Genomic DNA, 21447 nt, shown 5'->3' with positions numbered 1-21447 from the left:
CTTAATATTTAAGGGGTTTAGAAGTTCTGTTTTTTCCCTTTTCCTACATTATGGGATAGACACACATAGAATTTTTGCTTCTAAAATATGCATTTTACCAAGATGTTTGAAGGGATGTGCATTTTCACATAAAATGGTAACACCTTATTAAACTACTGAAATACCTTTATAAAATATCATTCATATAACAACATTGTTTAAAGTAGTAGAGACAAATCAGTTGTAATAAAAATTACTTCTTAAAAAACATTTTAAAAGAAATGAATACACTAAAGTAATTTCACAGTTAAATTATAAAAGAGAAACTAAAACAAAAGTATCTATCTATCTATCTAGATATCTATCTATCTATCTATCTATCTATATAGTGAGCATGTGTGTGTGTGTGTGTGTGTGTGGTGCTGGGGATTAAACCTTGTGCATGTGAGGCAAGCACTCTACCACTTGAGCTATACATCCCCAGCCCTAAAACAGTGTTAATATTTTAATAACCCCTTTTCTTTTCTTTTTTTTTAATATTTTACTTTTTAGTTGTAGTTGGACACAATACCTTTATTTATTTTTATGTGGTACAGAGGATCAAACCCAGGATCTCGCACATGCTAGGCGAGCACTCTATCACTGAGCTACAACCCCAGCCCCTAATACCCCCTTTTCCAATTAGCAAATATTAAGCATTTGTTAACATCCAGAAATATAGTGTCACTTATGACCTAAATGCTTTTAAAAATCCCAAACACAAAATAATTTTTGTTTTTTGTATTGTTTCCATTTGGAAAACCACATAATATTATGAAAATCTAAATTAGTTTTGAAAGTTTAAAAGAAACATTTGTGACTGCCAACACTTACAGTGAAAAATACGAAAATCAATATATGGATGAGAACCTCTTCTTTCTGATTCAAATCCTGCTCGGCTCCTTACTCGTACATCTCCTGGATAGAATTAAGAGCAGAAGTAAGTTTAGAAGGCTGTCATTTGTGAAGAAGCTCCCACATGCAAAAAGAGGCCCATATGGCATCACATCCATAAGAAGTATCCCATTAATGATACATATGGAGCAAGAAGTTAAGAGCTGATTTACTTGAAGGAGTTCACAAATTTTCAGCACCAAGTTTTAAGTCTGGATAAGGAGAATTATTTTTAGAGTACTCCTACACTAATAATAGTTCTTATAATCTATATTTTAAAGTTAGTTTTCTGAAAGATGACTCAGGTGCATGATAATCCAATCTAATACCTTGCTACTCATGTGAAGTTTACAAAAAAAGAAAAAAGAAAAAAAAAAAACACTGGGAAACCAAATCTATTTTACAGGAGACAGAAAATCTTCAGAACAAACTTTTAAAAGTCACTCTATGTCTCACACCATATCATGGGCTATAAGGGATATGAAAAATAGAAAATACATTACCTGTTCTCAAGCAATTTCCAATTTCACAAATGTGCAATAAATTATAATGTTACTATACTTTCCTCTATGTATTTGATTTGATCAATCTTCTTTCTCTCTTCTCATAATCAGTTTCAACCCAAGGTCTTTAGCTGGTTCTTAAATTTTGGTGTTTACAAGCTCAGCGTTGTTCCTACATGTACTCATGTGACTTTCGGACAGACTCATTTCTCTATACAGAAACATTTATATACCAACCATATACAAGGCACTCTTTTTGTCTTACAGACATTGCTTTATTTAGTTCTCTAGTCAAAGAGCCAAAGGAATCTTCATCCACATTTTACAGATGCAGAAACTGAACTTTGAGAAGTTAAATAGCAATGTTCCCTGCCACAACGTTAATGTAAACAGTGAGCAAAGATTTAAACCTAGCCTTGTGGATTCCAAAGACAGCAGTCTTCCCATTACATTTTTACAACCTTCAATCTCCTAACCCCAAGTCTTCAGTCCCATCTCCTGTGCTCTTGCAATTTTGTTACCCTTTGTTTCTCTACGTAAGAACATCACTTACTTCCTTCCAGGTTCATTCCATCTACCATAACTCCAACTCATAAGATCTAATCACCTCTTTCGTGTGTGACAAAAAAGTGCTCCTCACATCTGGCACTCCACATATATCAGTAAGCAAAATACAAAAAGTCCCTATCCTCATGAACTTTTTCTTATGGGATAAAACAAATAATAAAGCAAATATACAATTTCATTCTATGGAAGACATTACATGGAGAACACTAAAGAGAAATGGGGGGGAGGGCAGTGATTCAAACATGTGAAGGGAAGTCCCCATTGAAAACAAGCAGGGACATGAGGGAAGTAAGACAGTGCACCACAAGACTATCAGAAGTGAGAGGTTTCAGAGCATAAGGAAAAGCAAGTATAAACACTCTAGGAAAGCAGCATGCTTGGCATGTTCCAAGACAGGCAGAGACCAGCATGTCAGCATGTCATGTTTCTAGAAGTGAGGGAACTCCTGGGAGGTGAGGTCAGAGAGGCAGTAGGACCAGATCACACTGGGCCTTTGTGGTCATTGTAATAGCTGTAGCTGGTTCTCTCAGAAAACCATCGGAGGATCCTGAACAGAAGAGTAAGATGACTTAGCTTTGTCTGAAAAGGTTTTCTGGCTGCAGACTAGAATACAGTGGAGGCACACGGGTGAATGTAGGAAGGCCAGTCAAGGAACAAGTTCAAGAGATGAGGCAACAACCATGGTTTAGATTGGGCTGGTAACAACGCTGGGGTGGTGAGATTCTGCATGTATTTTGCAGGTGTCTGCCCAGAGGATTTGCTCATAAATTAGATGTGGAGTATATAAGAAAGAGAAATAAAAAATGACTCTTAAGTTTTTGACTTGACAATGGGGAGAATGAAGTTTTATTTACTGAGATGGCAAAAGACCACCAAAGAGACCTGTGGAACACAAAATCAATTTGCAGATGCGTTAAGCACGAGGTATTCATAACATACCCATGTGGAGATGGTCCATAAAATTAAAGAAAATGTGAGTCTGAAACTCTGCTTTAAGGATAGGAGAATCTTAAACATGTTTCTAGAAGTGGAGATGGTAAAGAGGAAAAAGCTGAACATTCATGAGGAAAAAAGTATATTCTAAAGGAGAACAGAATTTGTTTTAGTGGTGCTGGGGATTGAACCCAGGACCTTGCTCATGCTAGACAAATGCTCTACTACTGAGCTATACCCCAGCCCTTAGAACAGAATTGAGGCAGGTGAGATACACAAGATAAATCAAAGAGGAGAAAAAAGGAATAAGAGGGCCTTGGGGAATATTTGGACTGAAGAGTATGAAAAGCAATTTGTGAAGGAAGCAAAGAACAAACAGGTAGCTAAAAAATAAGGATGGCTCAGTGCTCAGTATCTTAAAGTTAGGGAGGAATTCTGAGATGAGAAGAGCCACAGGAAGATTCCTCTAACAAAAAATGAGAAAATTTTCCTATTGGGACCTGAATATACATATTCGATAGTATGAATTAAAAAGAAGGGATTGTGGAGTGTATGAATGAAGCGAGAAGTATATATAAGTAATTTACCTATAAAATTGAGTAATACATCAAAAATTTAAGCACTAGGACTAAAAGAAGACAAATGGTTTTCCTTGCTAGACAACTGAAAACAAAACACTTGCAGCAACAGGACTATCTAATCAGGTATTTCATGGACTTGTCTTCATCCATGTTGGCAATCATCTCTTTAATATGAAGCAACCCTATAATACTACTTTTCATGAAGAATGCTTTCCTTTATTCATATCACATTCAATATTGGCTTCCAGATTCTAAATTTCAGTGAAATTAATAATTTCTGCTATAACCAGTGATGAAAGCTACCTAATGAAAGATAACTCTACCTCAAATAACATGATAATTTAACTAACATTGATACAAAATAAATTAGTGCTTACCTAGCATACGAATGTACAGCGCAGTCTGATCAGAACTGTCATAAGAAATAGCTCCACGCCTCTAGGGGAAAAAAAAGCATATATTTTAATACACAACAATGAAATTGATCTAAAATTCAATTAAACAAACATGCATTTATTATTTGTGAAACATTGTGCAAGAGAAGTTGATAATACAAAAGGAAATTAGATATGGAATCTGCTCTGGAATTCTCTAGTTAGGGGAAAGACAAACACAATACAATATAACTAAGAACTACCATAAAAGTAGATACAAAGTGAAAAAGATTTGGGACTAACATGCAGGAAATATGAAATGGAAAAGGAAGGAGAAAGGCAATCTGCTGCTTTTCCAGCTCCTTCTCTTGGCCCCCAGTCCTCTCTTCACATAGAATCAAGAGGGAACATTTCAGCTCCTGCTTAGTATCCTCCAATGGCTCCCCATCACACTTAGAGTAAGTTCTAAACTCTAGGTTCTGATTTCCAGAGCCTTTGGTATTCTGCACACATCTCTGTCCTCTTGTAAGCTCCCTCCCTCACCACTGTGATGTGGCCATGCTGGCCTTCCTGGCTCTTCTCAACTTTTCTCAAATGTCTCACCTTTGCACTTGACCTGTTCCTCTATCCTGGTACACTGCAATCACTGTCCCTGTGTCTCTCGTGGCTTAGATGAATGTCATCTCTTCAGGTGGGCATACCCTGACTACCAAATCTAAAGCTCCCTGAGAGCCAGCCTGTTCCACAGCTCCTTTCCTCAGTCCTCTGTGTGGTACTTGGCTTATGTTATCCTGGCTGCTTATTACTAAAAGAGAAGCTCCACAAAAGCAAGAGCCTTCTCTGCTTTACTCCCCAAGAATAGCTTTTACCCTAAAGCAGAACCTATCATTTAGTAAACTCTAAATAAATATATGATACATAAATTAATAATGTGTTTTTTGCAAGTAAATGAATAATTTATAAATAAATTGATGAATAAATTAACAATAGGATCAATATAAATGCATACATTTTAAAAGTCTGGAAGATTGGACCAAATTTCCTATTAAAAATCTAAGCTCTGTGGAGACAAGAACTTTGTTCATTTCTGTATCCAGATACAGAACAAATCCCAATATTCAGCACAGTGCCTAGCACACCAAAAGTAATCCATAAATTAAAAGACCTAGAAATTCTTAAAAAGCAGCAATAAATGAAACCAGCACTATGCAATATTAATATAAAAAGTGGTATGACACTGCAAAGAAATGGGGGAAATAGTCAATAGAAAAAAACAAACAAATTGTATTGTGATTTTGTATATTTTAAATATAAGATTTAGGGGCTAGGGTTGTGGCTCAGTGGTACAGCACTTGCCTCACACATGTAAGCCCTGGGTTCGATCCACATAAAAATAAATAAAGGTATTGTGTCCATCTGCAACTAAAATTATTAATAAGTAAATAAATAAATACAAGATTTAAAATATGTGAAGAAAATACTAAACATTTAATAAATAACAAACCATTAAACAAAAAGAAAAGATGTTCAACCTTATTAACAAAAGAAATACACATTAAAGCCATAAGATCACATTTTGATTTATAAGGTAAATGATATTCTTTCCTCAGAAAAAACTCCAGCACAATCAGGGGCAGTGATACACACCTGTGATCCCAGCAGCTGGGGAGGCTAGGCAGAAGGATCGAAAGTTGGAAGCCAGCCTGAGGAGCTTAGTGAGACTCTGTCTCAAAATGAAAAAATAAAAAGGGCTGATATGTGGCTCAGTGGTTGAGCCTCCTAGGTTCAATACCTGGTACCAAAAGAAGAAAGAAACTCCAGCATGCAATTTACAGTCCCTAACTGTATGTCTACAAATGTCAAAGGGGAAAAAAAAAATCAAGTTTTTAAATCATAAAGAAAATTTACTTTATTTGACGTTCTCACTTAAATCTGGTATGCAAAACAACTCCCCCAAACCTTAAGTTATATCCTTGAAAGAGAACATTTCAATTAAACCTTTACATGGTTTCATGGAAAAGAAAAACAGTGCACGAAATTTAAGAGAAACAAACATTTCAAACAAAAATAAAATTCCAACTACCAAAACTAATATTCTCCAAGGATACTAAGGGATAGAGAGGTAAGAGGAAGACTTTCTACTGTATATATCTTTGTACCTTTTGAATTTTGTAGCACACACAGTTCTTACATATTCACAAAACAGATGAATTTTAAAGTTAAAATCACCTACAAGAAAAAAGCATGACCTCAAATCCCAAGGAACTAAGTCATACAGAATATACCCTTGACGTCATGCTTAACACATCTCCCAACAAGGGAATAGCTAAGGAAGACATTGCACTATTTCAAGGGAAACTGTATATTCCAGAGTGTACAGCCACTAACATCACTTGATGCTTAAAGGAGCCACTCCTGACTGCTGTTCCAATCCCCTTCAGGAGATATTTAGTTCATTACATTATGGGCCTCCCCTAAATACTGTTATAATAGAGGGTAAGTCTAACATCCTGAACAGGGCATAGATGGAAAGAAATATTTCTATCAATTCAAACATATTATGGAAACTACAGATATCATTATATAATAGTTTGTCATGATCAGTACCTATCAATCTGGTAATGTCCAGTGACAATGTAGTTCAATAGCCTGTGAAAACAAATTTTTAGGCTGATACCTCTAATAGTCTTCTTTAGAAGAGTGGCCAGCATTATTATTTTTTTAATATAGGAAGGGTATTTCCTAAAATAACCACTAATTAGGAAAGCAAACTCTCATTTATTACCTCACATATTGAGAACAATGAAAAAAACTGACACCACTTCTCTATAAAATAGAACAGCATTCTACCAAAAACCAACTAATGAACATAAATAATCTAGATTATCATTTATCTGTGGCATACTAAATTTATTTTAAGGTAAATGATTTTAGACTCATATAATCACTAATTTAGATATTAAGATGCTAAGACCTATATTAATCTTAGCAAAAGCTTGGCAATGAAAGTAGAATTTAATTTTTAGTATATATTAACAAATTTCTTAGGGATGTGCAAATATTCAAGTTATTCAGTTAATGATAAAATACTAACCTAAGACAGGTCAACAAATACTTAGCTTAAAAGGTATACTGAGGTACATAACAGTTTTTACTAAATGAATCCAAATGAGACTAAAAAAAAAATTTCTTTTTTAAAGAACAGTCTTTGAAAATAGGTATGTAAGGGCCAAGGATGCAGCTCAGTGGTAGAACACATGCTTAGTGTTCACAAGGCCACTGTGTTCAATCCCCAGCACTGTGTGTGCATGTATAAACACACACACACACACACACACACACACACACACACACCCCTATCAACAAACACAACCTGAGTGATAAATCATGCACTAATGTTCTTTTTCAAGCAAGATTTTAATGCCTGGTGTGTAAGATTCACATTTAAGCATAACACTTTGAGCATGCTTGTTTCATACATCCAAGCATCCTCTTTTCTTAATGAATATGACTGAGAAGTTAAGATGAATATTATTAAGTTATCTTGCTAAGTGATCTAAAATAATCCATTTTGGAAAAATATACTATAAATTATGAAATGGAACAATAAAGTTTTACTTCCATGTTAGAATCACATTGCTTTAAAAAATTATATGTGTTCTATACACCAAGACTATTGTACAAACTTAACATACATTCCTTTAAAGATGGTCATTGATCCATAACGGGGAGAGGGGAGGCATGGGAAAAATGGAGAAACTTTGATTGGGCAAAGGGGAGTGAGGGTAGGGAGGGTGCATGGGGACACCAAAGATGGTAGAATGAGATGAATATCATTACCCTCGGTACATGTATGACTGTACATATGGTGTGACGCTCCATCATGTACAACCACAGAAATGTAAAGTTGTGTTGCAATTGTGTACAAGGAATCAAAATGCATTCTGCTGTCATTAAAAAAAAAATCAGTAGGATGGTCTTGCTCTGAAGCCTTAAATTGGTTAAATCTTTTTAATTGAAATGAAATGAACAAAAAGCTGTCAGAAATGCTGATACTATGTGGTCAAATACTGTGTTTAAAAGGCAAAACACAATTTTTAATACCAAAAAAATGTATACTAAGAAATTTTACTCTTAATAAAAATAGTAAAATAAATTTCATCAAAATCCTATGTCACACATCAGTCACAAAGCACTCTGGGCTACCATCCACATTCCCACCTCACCTCACCAGTGAATGGAAATAACTGAGGCTTCTACTCGTGACTCTTCTAATTTAGCCATTCTGGGAACAGCTTGTAAAGCAAACTAGTATAGGTCAAAGCATGGGCGAGGCTGAGCTAATCAGAAACTGACAGCCACAGCATAAACAAGTTAAACGTTAAGGTTCCGAAGAGTTCACTGCCATGTTCATAGGCGTTCCGTGGGCCCTGGTAAGACACTTGATCACCTTGAAACAGGGTGAACCATTCTTCTATAAAGATTTGACTTGAAGGTAAATGAGAAAAGGAGTTAAGGTTGTTCCCAGTATTCATTAATACATAACTTTTACAGACAGAAGTTTTAAAACCCAGTAAAGACATTTAAAGTGACATTGTTTTTACTTTGTTCAGTTTTCCACTGTATGATCTAGCTCACAAAAGCAAGTGTATTTTCTTACATGGTAAAAGTAACAACAGAAAATGATGCTGGTGCTTTCATACAATATCGCATTTAATTCTCATAGGAACTCTATACGGTGGGCTTTATTAGTCCCATTTTGCAGATTAATAAACTAATGGCTACAAGGCTTAAACACAGTAGCACTAGTTAAAATGCTTGGTAACAATACCAAAAGACAGTATCACACAAGCAATAGATGAAGCACAGCCAAAATTCTAAAACCAGTTTTCTCTGATAAGGCAAAATGAGCATTTTCAGAATATACTAATCTTACATGTACTAGAAAAACACATTGTAGTTTGAATGTCCAAAGAATTCAAATATTGCATTGATCCACTTCCTATTCTTTTTTTTAAAAAAATAAAATATTAGCATTCTTCTACATTTTTGGTGATGCATTAAAAAGTACAGACTCCAAAAACATCCATAATTCGCCTAATGCATCATTAACATGAAATTGACCTTCCTTGTATAACCTGGCAAGCTAATCCTTTAAAAACAGGTAAATAACTGCCAATGCAATAAAATTCATTCTTAACTTTTAATACACCAGAATTTTTTTTTTTAATTTGAGTATACTGTGCTTCAATCATATTCACTAAGAAAAGAAGACCACTCCAAGTAAGAAACACACTTAAAATGTTTTTGCTTAGATGTGAAAGTCTTACTTGAAAAAGAAAATTAACTTTATAAAAGCTCTATGTTGTTCAGCAAAGTGTTACTCAGCAAATAGTGATAGCTTTTTAAATTTTATGTTAATACTTTTCAATTTCTTAATACAGAAAGAAAAAAGTGGCATAATGGATGAAAGATATAATTTTCTTTTTAGAAGTAAAGCAAAAATAATTTCAAATAGTATAATCTTAAATATTTTCTTATTTTTTATTCTTGTCTAAATAATAACCAGCTAGCTAACATTTCATCAAGAATTTCTGCAGCCTGATGTTCAGAATTCAACTTCAAAAACAGTTACTCTTCTGTCAATATATTATAGTTAAGGCATATGTTTTAACAGCAGAAAGACCTTCAAGAGAATATGACAGAGGGTGAGTTAAGTTTTTAAAAAGCTTATTTTTGTTTAGAAATCCTCAATAATTATATGTTGAATAGTCAAGCATCAGTAACATTCTCAAAAAAATGTTTAAAATATGTATAGCCAAAAGCCTAAATTATTCTATTTTATAAACTTAAAGTTGAACTTCTTTAAGGGAATGAAACTAAAGAAAGCTACTTTGATACTCAGGAATAACACCATTTAAAAAAAACTTGAAGAGGAATAAAGTGAGGTAAGAATAAAAATTGCAAACAGTAATTTTAAGCCTTTTGCAGAAAAAAACTCTGGCTCTCTTAATCAGAGAAATAGAAACTGAGGCAAAAGGAGAAGAAAATTACCTATTTTATTCCTATCAAATATGCACATTAATGGTTGATATCACAATCCTAAGAGTGAAGATGGCCTACCTTAGAAGTGATCCACTTTATAAGAACCAAGGCCAGACACCAGATCAATGTAATTCCCATTGAATCAATCAAAAGCCTGCTGCATAATCTCTCTCTCTCCTTCACCAGTGAGCAATGAGCAAGGAAGACTTCTCAGGAGTCTGATAAACAACCAGTTGTCCCCAGGCAGAAGAGAGGGACACTAACTGCCTTGAACCTCAAGCAGCTGCCTTCCAACAGTAAGCACCTGACTTTTGAGAATGCACTGCCCAGCCAGGCTTCTTATCCATGGCATGCTTAATGCCACAACCCCAGTGCTAGAGTAGAACAGCTTAAGTAATGCTGGAAGAGGGGGGAAAACCCTAGCTGACCTAACAATCTCCCAAAATATAGACAGAAGGGATCTCAGGCTAGCCCCAAACACTCCTACAATCTTAATACTAAGAGAATGTCTTGATTTTTTTTTCTTTTTTTTTTTTATTGTTGGTTGTTCAAAACATTACATAGTTCTTGATATATCATATTTCACACTTTGATTCAAGTGGGTTATGAACTCCCATTGTCTTGAAACAATTTTCAAAAAATACTTTGCAGGACTAAAAATGTCCTCATTCTTTCCACATAGGCCAGTTTCGCAGACATAATCCTTGCATTTGAAGATATTAATGTATTTTACTCTTTTCAACTTCTAACATTGAATTTCTTCAACTTTTTATTTCCTTTGGAGCTAGAATCACTTCATGAATATTAGAGGCTGTCATAAATATTCTCTGTGCTACTTAACATTATAATTCACTCGTTCAGGATTTATTGACAAAGATCAGCTATTAATAGTGCATTTTCAAATAACTAAAATTATATTATTCTCAAAACCACTTGGCAATCTCATTAATATCTTAACATTTTTGGTATAAGTCTTACTCTCGTGACTGAGTGAGCCATCTAATCACAGACTATGCCTCTACTCACCCATCTTCATGACCATCCATAGTAGTAGGCGGCTACTAACTATTCAGTCTCTTTTTAATATTTTAGAATCATCATTTGTGTACTGTGGATACGCAGATGGCTTTGTCCCCTCAAAAGCCTGCAGTTCATTACACAGTCTTGGGTAGTATTGATGAGAAAAAGCCTTTTATGAACTTTCATTCAAGGGTTCAGCATATTTACTAGCTGCTACTATGTGCCAGGCTGTGTACCCAATGGCAAGGATGAAATCATTGAAAAAAAGCACTAAGTAAAAAGCTCCTTCCCTTGTTTAGTTAGAATTTACAGTAATTAAATTAAACAAACTGGAAATTACAATTTTAACAAGAGCTATAAGGTTCACAGAAACTGCCAACAAAGTCTGGGTCTGACCTAGTTAAGAGGTGAGGAACTTGTTTTCAGAGTGTCAGAAACTTCCCTGTTACGGAGCAAGAATAGAAAAAGATGGGAAGAATGGTCTTGCAAACCAAAGAAGAGCCTGGGCCCAGGAGACAAAACCAAGGAAGGCAAGTAGAAAAGACAGAAGACCAGGGCAATCTGAGCGCAGGAGGGCAGGGCCAGACGAGGCTGGAGCAGTGGGGAACCCAGGCGAGACCTCTGTGAATCACCAGAGGCCTCCTCACGAAGGTGTACTGTCTTCATCCTGCTGAAGTAGTAGCAGACTTGATTTTAGAAAGACTACTTCAGTCAGTGAATGCAGGTGTTTTAAGGCAATTCAGCTTCCATTGCAGAGGTAGGTCTAGGAGAGAGATGAGGACAGCTTAAACTTACACACATGGGACTGAGAGACTTGTGTCATGGACAGCAGTCCATCAGGAGACAAAAGCCATTTGCATATCCACAGTAAACAAATGATGATTCCAGAATATTTGAATAGAGCCTGAGTAGTTCAAATACTCATGCTAATTTCATTATCCCATCCTCAGTACAAAGATAATAAAAGAATTCTATACCTGTCAACCTGAAGCATAAAAAAATTCACATATCTTAATCAAAATTTTCCTCAATTGAAAACTTTTCACTTCTTGCTACAGGACTAACAAACTTTAATATGCTAATCCTTATACCAATCAATGTTTTCATTTTGTCATGAGACCAGGTTGACATGTCAGTGTTGGGGTCTTTGAGTAATCTCCCTAGCCCACTATGGTTTCAGCAGTCAAACTCCAAAGATGCCTGGGAACAGGACAAAGCAGCAGAGTGTGTCTTAGCCCAAAACTCATTTGTAGGAGATTGTGCAGCCAGAGCCAGTGGTTGCTCAAATACTGTCACAAATACAATTGCTGTTTTTTTGTACACTTAAGATATTTTTATAAATGTCTCTTTGGCTAAGAGTAAGCATAAGAATCTGTATTTTAGTCTAAAAGAGAAAGACTGAAAGGGAGAGGAGGGAGAAATTAAAACTGAGATACAGAGAAGAAATAAAACAGTAAGAAAGGCAGTTCCCAAAGTTCTGGTGAGATTTATTTTGTGGTACTGGGGATTGAACCCAGGGCTTCGTACTTCCTAAGCAAGTGCTCTTCCACTGAGCTACACTCCATTTCTGTTGAGATTAGTTTTGCCATCTCATAACTCTAGTGGGCTTGAAGATGAGTGTGTAGGTCTATTTTTTCGTTGCCATGAGCTCAGTGACCCTGAGCAAATCACCATCTCTCTGTGTCTTCTCTTCCTCCACTTCATAGAAGTTAAACATATCTGTGAAGGAATAGCTAGCTCAGAGTGGGCTTTCCTTAAATTTTAGCAAATTTTAAAAATATCTAAGATCTAAAAATGATAATGCCCTAACCACTCTAGCTTCACCTCGACTCCAAGCCTAACTGTAATCACATCAGTCCATGAGGGGAGCTTGCACTATTCCAGTTAGACGCCTGGGAAACCTTCCCTGACCCCTAGCAGGACTAGGCTCTTAGTTTTCATTTTCCACACCAGCTAACAGGCTGGCTCCCTAAGATGGTTCCCCAGCATCTAGTTCTCAGATTTCTACTATATCTCTGACACTATAATACAGAAATAATCGAAACAAAATGCTCTCAGATCAGAAATTTTTTTATATAAATTAAAAGAGTTCACACTAAAATCACAAAGTTTCCATTGCTAATGACACATTTACATTACTCAAATATTACAAAAATCTCAGATGACACAATTTTCTTAAAGTAGTATGCTTAACTTTTTGAATGTCATGAACCTAGTGGCTTTAAAACCAATTCTTATTTTGAGACACACTTAGTACTAACTTATCTTCATAAGTTATAGGGCTCCTTAATTTTCAGTAAGATAAAAAAAAAAAAAACCCAAAGGCTGTTGCCAAATAGTTGCTTCTTTTACACTAATAAACTTTTTTTGTATTAATTATTGTCTCAAATCCTTAGAGAAACACAGCAAGATAATAAGTAGTTGATTATCCTAGCAAAATTACTGCAGAGGTTACAGTTAAATTTTCCCAAAGTTGTACTACAAGAACAAAGTATAAAACTTTATTATCTTTCTGGGGTTTATAAGGCTAATATCTGAAAAACTAAGTTAAAAACCAACCTATTTTAGGTTTGATCAATAGAAAAAAGGTATGACTTTGATCATTGTTTCTTAAGAGAAGTAATCCAAGAGCAAATTTATCCCTGGGACTCTGCCACCCACAGGACACCTGTCAATCTTGGCAATGGCCTTTAACTACCCATATAGAGACTCAGCATGTCCCTCTCTTGACCAAATTAGGCGAACCTCATCTGCATTGACATCATTGTCTATAATTTTGGAATCCAATGGACAGAAATAGCCTATCACAGAGTTCTTTATACAAATATAGTGTCTGTAGAAAATTATAACTAAATTTATGATAAAAAATGTGAACACTATAGTAAAAACCCCCAACTGTACTTTTATCACTTTGATTCTAGGCCATTTGAATAATAAATAAATCACAGTAAAAGTCTGTGTTTGTTTCTTTTATTAAAAAACCAGGGTTTGTAATTTTTCAAACAGTATGAATTTCAAGAACTATAAAACTGAGAAAAAAGCAAAGCTTCTTTAACCAAAAAAAAAAAAAAAATTAAAGATATGGTAACCAGAGCTTCACCTTCTGTCACATTGACTTAGAGCTGTGAATTAAGATTTCTGGTATATAATACAGTATCCCAATATTTGAGGAAACAGGTATGCGATTCCTCCTGGGAAACAATAAAACACCTCGACATTTCACAAATATTCAAGTCTTCTGATCCAGAAAAACATCACCCTATGATATCAAGGGACTTACAAGATCTGCTTGTTAAACCTCTGCTCATATATCTTAAAAACTATAAAAAATTGTCACAAAACACACTGGAAAATATTGACACTATTTCCAAAAGGAAAAATACAATAGTGTAAAACCCATAACTGCAGAGGTTGAACATAGAAAAGGAGCACACAATGGTGTACTGTAAGTCACAGGCTTGGATACCTTAACGGCAACAAGGCTACAAACAAAGTCTCTGGTATCATGCTTAAGAACAAAAAAAGAGCAATGTGAGCCCCATACCAGTTAGGAAGACTCCTACCAAACCAACACCAAGAGATAAGTACCTAATGTCCAACTAGTAGAACAATCTGGAGTTAACTAACAGAATTTTTCTTTTGATCTGTCCTGATCCACAGTTTATTCACCCAAATGGAGCTCAGACAAAAGTATATCAAATATGCATACAAAATATAAAGGATAAATCAGCATGCTGAATTACAAAATTAACTAAAAAGCTTTTGTCTACATTTTGACATAAATAAATTATGTATGTATAGAAAAATAGAAATGAGTTTTAAAATTTGAAGTTTTTGTTGTTGTTTACTTGGGTTTTTTTTTTTAATTTTTAGTTATAGATGGACACAATTTTTATTTATTTTTATGTGGTGCTGAGGATTGAACCCAGGGCCTCATGTGTACGAGGCAAGCGCTCTACCACTAAGCTATAACCTCAACCCCTCTTTGCTTGTTTTTTAAGAGACAGGGTTTGTAATGCCCAGCTAGCTCAGTTCAAAGGCCTTAAGACTCTTAAGAGGCACAGTTTTGTTATGTTGCCTTGGCTGGCTTTGAGGTCCTGAGCTCAGGGGATCTTCTTATAGTAGCTGGGACTATAGGCACACATTACCACACCTGGCTAAATTGTTAAGGTTTTTTAATTTCTTAAAAAAAAAAAAAAAAAAAAAAAGCCAGCATGTTTAAATTCTAGGTCAATAAGAGACAATTGGTGAAGGTAATCTTAGAAGGCACTGAGAGTCAGTTAAGTATTCAAACCAAGGATGCACTACTGTCCTTAATACCCACCACATTTACAACACTGAATTCAGTTCTGAACAGTACTATTGAAGATGCATATATACTGAACATTTTAAAATGCAGATAGGAATACTATATATGAGATTTACAATTGAGATGTTTCAGGCAAAGAATAAGAAGAGACAAAATAGGTATTAAACTACTGTAAGGCAAAGTAAGAAGCAGCAGCTTAATTCTTTGAAATTATAGAAGACAGAGCTGTAAGACTAATGTTCAATTGTTTATAGAAAATAGAATCTGACCCAACATTACCACTGTAGGAACTTACTACAATTTCTAGCAACTTTCTACAATTAGAACCATGAAAACTGAAAAGAACTGCCTCAAACTAGTCTCCATCAAGGAGCTTATGGGGCAAGTTAGAACAAATGACTCCCAAGATCTCTGATAGTTCGAAGATTCTACAGTACTATAAGGACAGCTCTTAATTTCATTGTGTGCCGACAATTTCAATTTTAAACTTAAAGCAAAATTGAACCAAATTCACAACAAATCTTTCTATTAGGAATATTAAAACAAAATGCAATTGCTCACACCTCTATGAAATGGAAACTAAAAAGAAAATATTCTTTCTGATAAGTAAAAGATATAAGATTATCACAACATAAATATATTTTCTTCAATTCAATAATCAAAGAAGTCTTTATAAGAAAACTATTAATATTAAAGGCTCTTCAATGAGACAGTGCATATACCTCCACATACCACATAAGACCTCACCATATTGGTTTATTCAAAGCTACTATGACAACTAAGTAGTTAGAGGTTTTTATTTTAATACTTTTTTTTTTTTTTTTTGTACCAGGGATTGAACTCAGGGGCACTTGACCACTGAGCGACATTCCCTTTTATTTAGAGGCAGGGTCTCACTGAGTTGCTTAGCACCTCGCTTTTGCTGAGGTTGGCTTTGAACTCCTGATTCTCCTGCCTCAGCCTCCTGAGCTGCTGGGATTACAGGTGTGCACCACTGCACCCAGCTGAGAAATACTTTTTAATGAGACCTATTTGTAGATTAGGGGGAAAAAACTTCCCTTTTAAAATTATCATGAACAGACCACTATTTGTAGGTAAGTATACACAAAAATATTTATGACAGACATTAGAGAACAAAAATAGTAATCTCTGAAGAAATATGCAAATTTAAAAAGAAAACTTCTGAATAAGAATGGCATTGGCCAATAGTTGCCACCCTTTCCAAAATAAATAAGAAGCACAAAAAAAGTTTACTTAAAGCACTTCAATACATTTCATCTCCACATTTACGACTGCATGGAGAAGGGTGAGAGATTGATTTTGAGATCCTCATTGTGTTAGGCCCTGGGGATATAATATACAACAAGTAATTACAATTACAAGCAAATGTTCAGGGTTATGAGTATGGCAAGTATGGCATCTAACCTAGATTTGGTAGCATGAAGGAAAACTACTAGGAAAAAAATGACAGAATCTGACCCTGACATGATGAGTGTTTATCAGGTACAAAAGGTAGGAAAAAGAGCTCAAGGCAGAAAAAGCAATGTGCTCAAATTATCAAAGGTAAGCTAAATCTTGGCCACTAAAATATAAACAAAGTTCCGTAAATTATACGGTAACTGGTATTGGCCTAGTTTTCCCATCATAAACAATTACACAGCTATGCTTTTAATATGAAACACTGTTTTTAGATGTTAAACCACAACAGGGCTTGGTTCCCAGAGAGAAGAGGAGAAAAACCAAGGTGAGGCCCATGACTGTCCAGGTTTCCCCTGTAAGCAGTCACCACACCTAGAAGTAAAGCAGAGAATCCTTCAAAGCACAGCAGTCCCACAAAGCTGAGGAGATAAGAAAAGAATGGAGTTCAGTTAGGTTGAGGCCTCTGAAATCTGCAGGGCTGATGTGTACAACCATATCACCTTTAATGCACCCACTCTTGTCTGTAATTTGCAGGGCTGAATACCAGAGAGGAGAGAGCTGTGAAGACAAGGAGTTCTAGAAGTTTGAAGGTGAGTCCCCTTGAGTCTATGGCTGAATACAAACTGGGCATGTGTAGAATAAGACTCCATGAGGACAGGAAAAGGATAAGAATCACTACAAGGGGGATGGGAAATAATGTGATTCCCAACCACCCACAGTAAGGAGATCTCACAGAATACCGGAGACATTCCAAGGAGATCACAGAAATGCCATACCTTAATGAGAAGGCAAAACTAGCCTGTCAGTGCAGTTCTATCAGACAGCACTGTTGTAGAACCACACTAACAAAGCTTATAAAAAGCCAAGACAATCAAATACATCTGCAAGCAACCATACTGCCTACCAGATCAAAATTCAAGATGCTTTTTTAAAGAAAAAAAATCAAAATTTACAATTTAGGAGAATAAACTAGAAAACATGACCTCAAATTGGAGGAGAAAAAAATCAGTCAATAAAAACAAACTAATCACCAGGCATGGCAGCACACACCTATAATCCCAGAGGCTTGGGAGGCTGAAGCAGGAGGATAACAAGTTTTTCAAAGCCAGCCTCAGCAATTTACAAGGCTCTAAGCAACGTAACTGAGATCCTGTCTCAAAATTTAAAAAGGACTGGAGATGTGGCTCAGTGGTTAAATGCCTCTGGGTTCAATCCTCAGCACCAAAAAAAAAAAAAAACTCTGACCAAGATAATGGAATTGTAGACAAGGATTTTGAAAATATTATTAGTATATCCATAGATTTAAAGGAAAATATGCACACGTCAAAAAATTGAAACTTAAAAATAATAATTATCTATAGCTGAAAAATATAATATCTAAAAATAAAAAATTCAAAGTTGGGCTTAACCATAACCGTTAAGACATTACAAAAGAAAGGATCATTAGAAATTATCCAAACTGCTGCATAGAGAGAAGGGCAAGGGGAATCTAAACCTGTGGGGTAATATCAAGTAGTTTCATACAGTTATTAAGGCTCCCAAGAGGAAAAGGTAGTAAGCACCATGGAAGCAATAATGGCCCCCAAATTTCATATGTGATGACAACTATCAATCTACAATTCAAAGCAATTCAATGAACTCCATACAGGAAAAGCAACGAAAACTACACCAAGATCAACTGAAAATCAACTGATACCAAAACTGATACCAAAACTGATACCAAAAAAAAAAGGATACCACAGACTAAATAATATCCCTTATACACACAGACACAAAACTCTTAAAAATTATTACGAAATAAAATCCAATAATATATATGAAGGAAATACATTATCGAAAGTAGAGATTATTCTGGGAATCCAAAATTGATTTAACATTCAATAAATGTGATTCAACATTAAAAGAATAAAAATTAAAAATGATACTCTGAGCTCAACTGATTTTTTAAAAAATCATTTGACAAAATTCAATACTCATTTATGATAAACACTGTTACTGAACTAGGAATAGAAGAAAAGTTTCTTCCCTGAGAAAGGACATCTGCAGAAAATTACAGCTATCATCATGCTTAACAATAAAAGGTTAAATGTTTTTGCCCTAAAATTGTGAACAAGGTAAGAATGTCTGCTCTACTAGTCAACACAATATTAAAAGTCAAAGCCAACACATTAAAGCAAGAAAAAGAAACACAAGACATACAAATTGGAAAGGAGGAAGAAAAGTAGCTCTATTTGCAGACAACATAACTGTGCGGAAAATCCTAGACTCTATTAAAAAGCTACTAGAACTAATAATAAAATTTAGCGAGGTCAAGAGACACAAGGTCAATATAAAAATGTCAACTGTATTTTTATATACTATAAAAAAGATTGAAAAATGAAATTTTAAAAATACAATTTGAAAAAACATCCACAAATATAAAATGCATACAGATAAACTTAAGAGAATAATATGTGCAAGATCTGTACATTGAAAACTTTAAAATATTTTAGATATTAATTAAAGATCTAAATAAATGGAGAAACACATCAAGTTGCTTTGGGGTTGAATTGTGTTTCCCCAAAAGATACTGTCCAAATCCTAATCCTGAGACTGGGGATGTAGCTCGGTAGTGGAGCATTTGCTAACTTATGTGAGGCACTGGGTTCCATCTCCCACACTGCAAAAACAAAAACAAACAAACAAACAAAAACAATCTGACCCTGAGGTACCTTTGAATACGATTTTATTTGGAAAAAGGGTCTTTGCAAATGTAATCAAATTAAAATGAGAACATGCTAGATTAGGATGGGCTCTAAATCTGGTATGACTAGTGTTCTGTAAGGTTTCCTCCTACAGCCTTTGGAGAGCACCACCCTAAGAGATGCCTTGATTTCAAGACTTTTGGCCAGTAAATTTTTGAGAAACAAATTTCGGCTGTTTTGAACTATCTAGTTTTTGATACATTCTTTTGGCTGTCCTAGGGAACTAATACATGTTATGAACTGGAAAACAGTGTTGTCAAATGTCAATTTTGCTCAAAATAATCCATGAATTCAATACAATCCCAATTAAAATACCAGCAGGCTTTTAAAATAGAAATTCACAAGCGAATTCTAATTTTATGTGTAAATTAAAAACTACTAGCACAGTCAAACTTCTATTTATTTATTTTTTTGGGGGGTGGGGACACAAGATTGGAGTGTTTCTACTACCTGATTTTAAGACTTATATAAAAAGCTACAACAATCCAAAATAGTGTAGCATAGAGACATTTCAATCAATAGAACTGAATAGAGTTAAGAAACATATTACACTTATGTGTTCAACTGATGTTCAACAAAGGTGCCAAAGAAATCCAAGGAAAAATAAATAAATGAAAACTACTAAAACATAAAATTAAATATTCAACTATATTTTAAAAACCCACAATACTCAATCTTATAATATTAAAAAAATCAAAATGGGTCATTTACTAAATTTTTTAAAAAATTAGAATATATATTTTTTAAAATATATTTTAGTGTTGACGGACCTTTATTTTATTCATTTATTTATATGCGGTGCTGAGAATTGAACCCAGTGCTTCACACATGTGAGGCAAGCACTCTACCACTGAGCCACAACCCCAGCTCCAGAGAATATATTTTTGATCTTGGATTAAGTAAAGGTTTCCAGACACAAAAATACTAACCATAATGGGGAAAAAAAATGTGCTAATTGGATTTTGCTATAATTAAAAACTTGTGTTCTTTAAAAGACAGTGTTAAGATATAAAAAGGGAAAGCACAGGTTCGAACAATATATCTGTAATACATAAATCTGACAAAGAACATGTATCCAAAGTGTGTGTGTGTGCGCGCGCCACACCTGTGTATAAAAATTATTGATAGTTTAAGGCAAAGACCCCAATTTAAAAATATATGCTGGGATTATGGCTTGGTAGTAGAGTGCTCGCCTAGCATGCATGAGGCATTGGATTCGATCCTTAGCACCACATAAAAATAATTGTGTCCACCAAAAACTAAAAAATAAATATATTTTTTTAATGTGCTAAAGAATTGGACAAGTCAAAAATAGAAGATGTGCAAAAAGCTAAAATGCAATATGAAAAAGGTGCTCAACATATTTAATTATGAGACAAATGCTACTTGTAACACAAGATACTGCAACATACCTACAGAATGGTTAAAATTAAGAGGACTCACAATATCTTGTGTTGGGAAGGATGTAGAGCAATTAGAAAGAACTCTCATGGAAATGAAAATATACATTCAAAAAATGACTTGAACATAAATGTACATAACAGCTTTATGCATAATAACCAAAGATGGTAACAACAGAAGCATCCATCAAGTGAAGAATGGATAAAATATGGCACATCCATACAATATTACTCAGCAAAAAAAAAAAAAAAAATGAAACAAACTACTAAAGTATGTCGTAGATGAATCTCAAATGCATTGTGCTAAGTCAAGCCAGAAAATGAGTACATTTAGTATGATCCTCTTATATGAAGTTCTAGAAAAGGCACAACTCTTCCATAGTGATAGAAATCAGCTCAGTGGCTACCTGAGGCAGGAGCTGGAGGTTCTGACTGCAAAAGGACCCAAGGAACCTTTTTGGGTGACTAAAGAGTACATATCTTGACTGGGATATTAACTGCAAGGGTGTACATACTGTTAAAATTCATCAAATTGTGTGTAAATTATACCTCAATAAAAGTGAATTTCAAAGAAAGTTTAATAAAAGTTTTTAATAAAAGTTTAATAAAGTTAAAATGTAAAATGGGAAGTGGTAAGGGG

At 34.8% G+C, this 21447-nt stretch overlaps 1 protein-coding gene across 9 annotated transcripts in view; it reads right to left on the bottom strand.

The window, feature by feature from the left end:
* Positions 1-21447, bottom strand: part of Pde7a (phosphodiesterase 7A) — a 105515-nt gene that overhangs the window by 42677 nt on the left and 41391 nt on the right. For 7 of the 9 annotated variants that reach the window (XR_013088923.1, XR_013088921.1, XR_013088924.1 and 4 more), the window contains exons 2-3: positions 3874-3934; positions 853-936 (exon numbers count right to left, since the gene is read on the bottom strand). Coding sequence is in view for 2 of the 9 variants with exons in the window: in XM_076835933.1 (XP_076692048.1) it covers positions 853-936; positions 3874-3934 (145 nt within the window). In the remaining 7 variants the exon portion in view is untranslated. Of the gene's footprint in view, positions 1-852; positions 937-3873; positions 3935-5517; positions 5581-9993; positions 10164-21447 lie in introns of those variants that run through there. The other 2 variants (XR_013088925.1, XR_013088927.2) reach the window with 2 other exon arrangements.

The sequence above is a fragment of the Callospermophilus lateralis genome, chromosome 16 (genome assembly GCF_048772815.1).
Source record: "Callospermophilus lateralis isolate mCalLat2 chromosome 16, mCalLat2.hap1, whole genome shotgun sequence".
In the NCBI taxonomy this organism is placed as follows: Eukaryota; Metazoa; Chordata; class Mammalia; order Rodentia; family Sciuridae; genus Callospermophilus; species Callospermophilus lateralis.
Note: the sequence above shows the minus strand (reverse complement) of the source record. Positions and strands in the feature narration are given on the sequence as shown.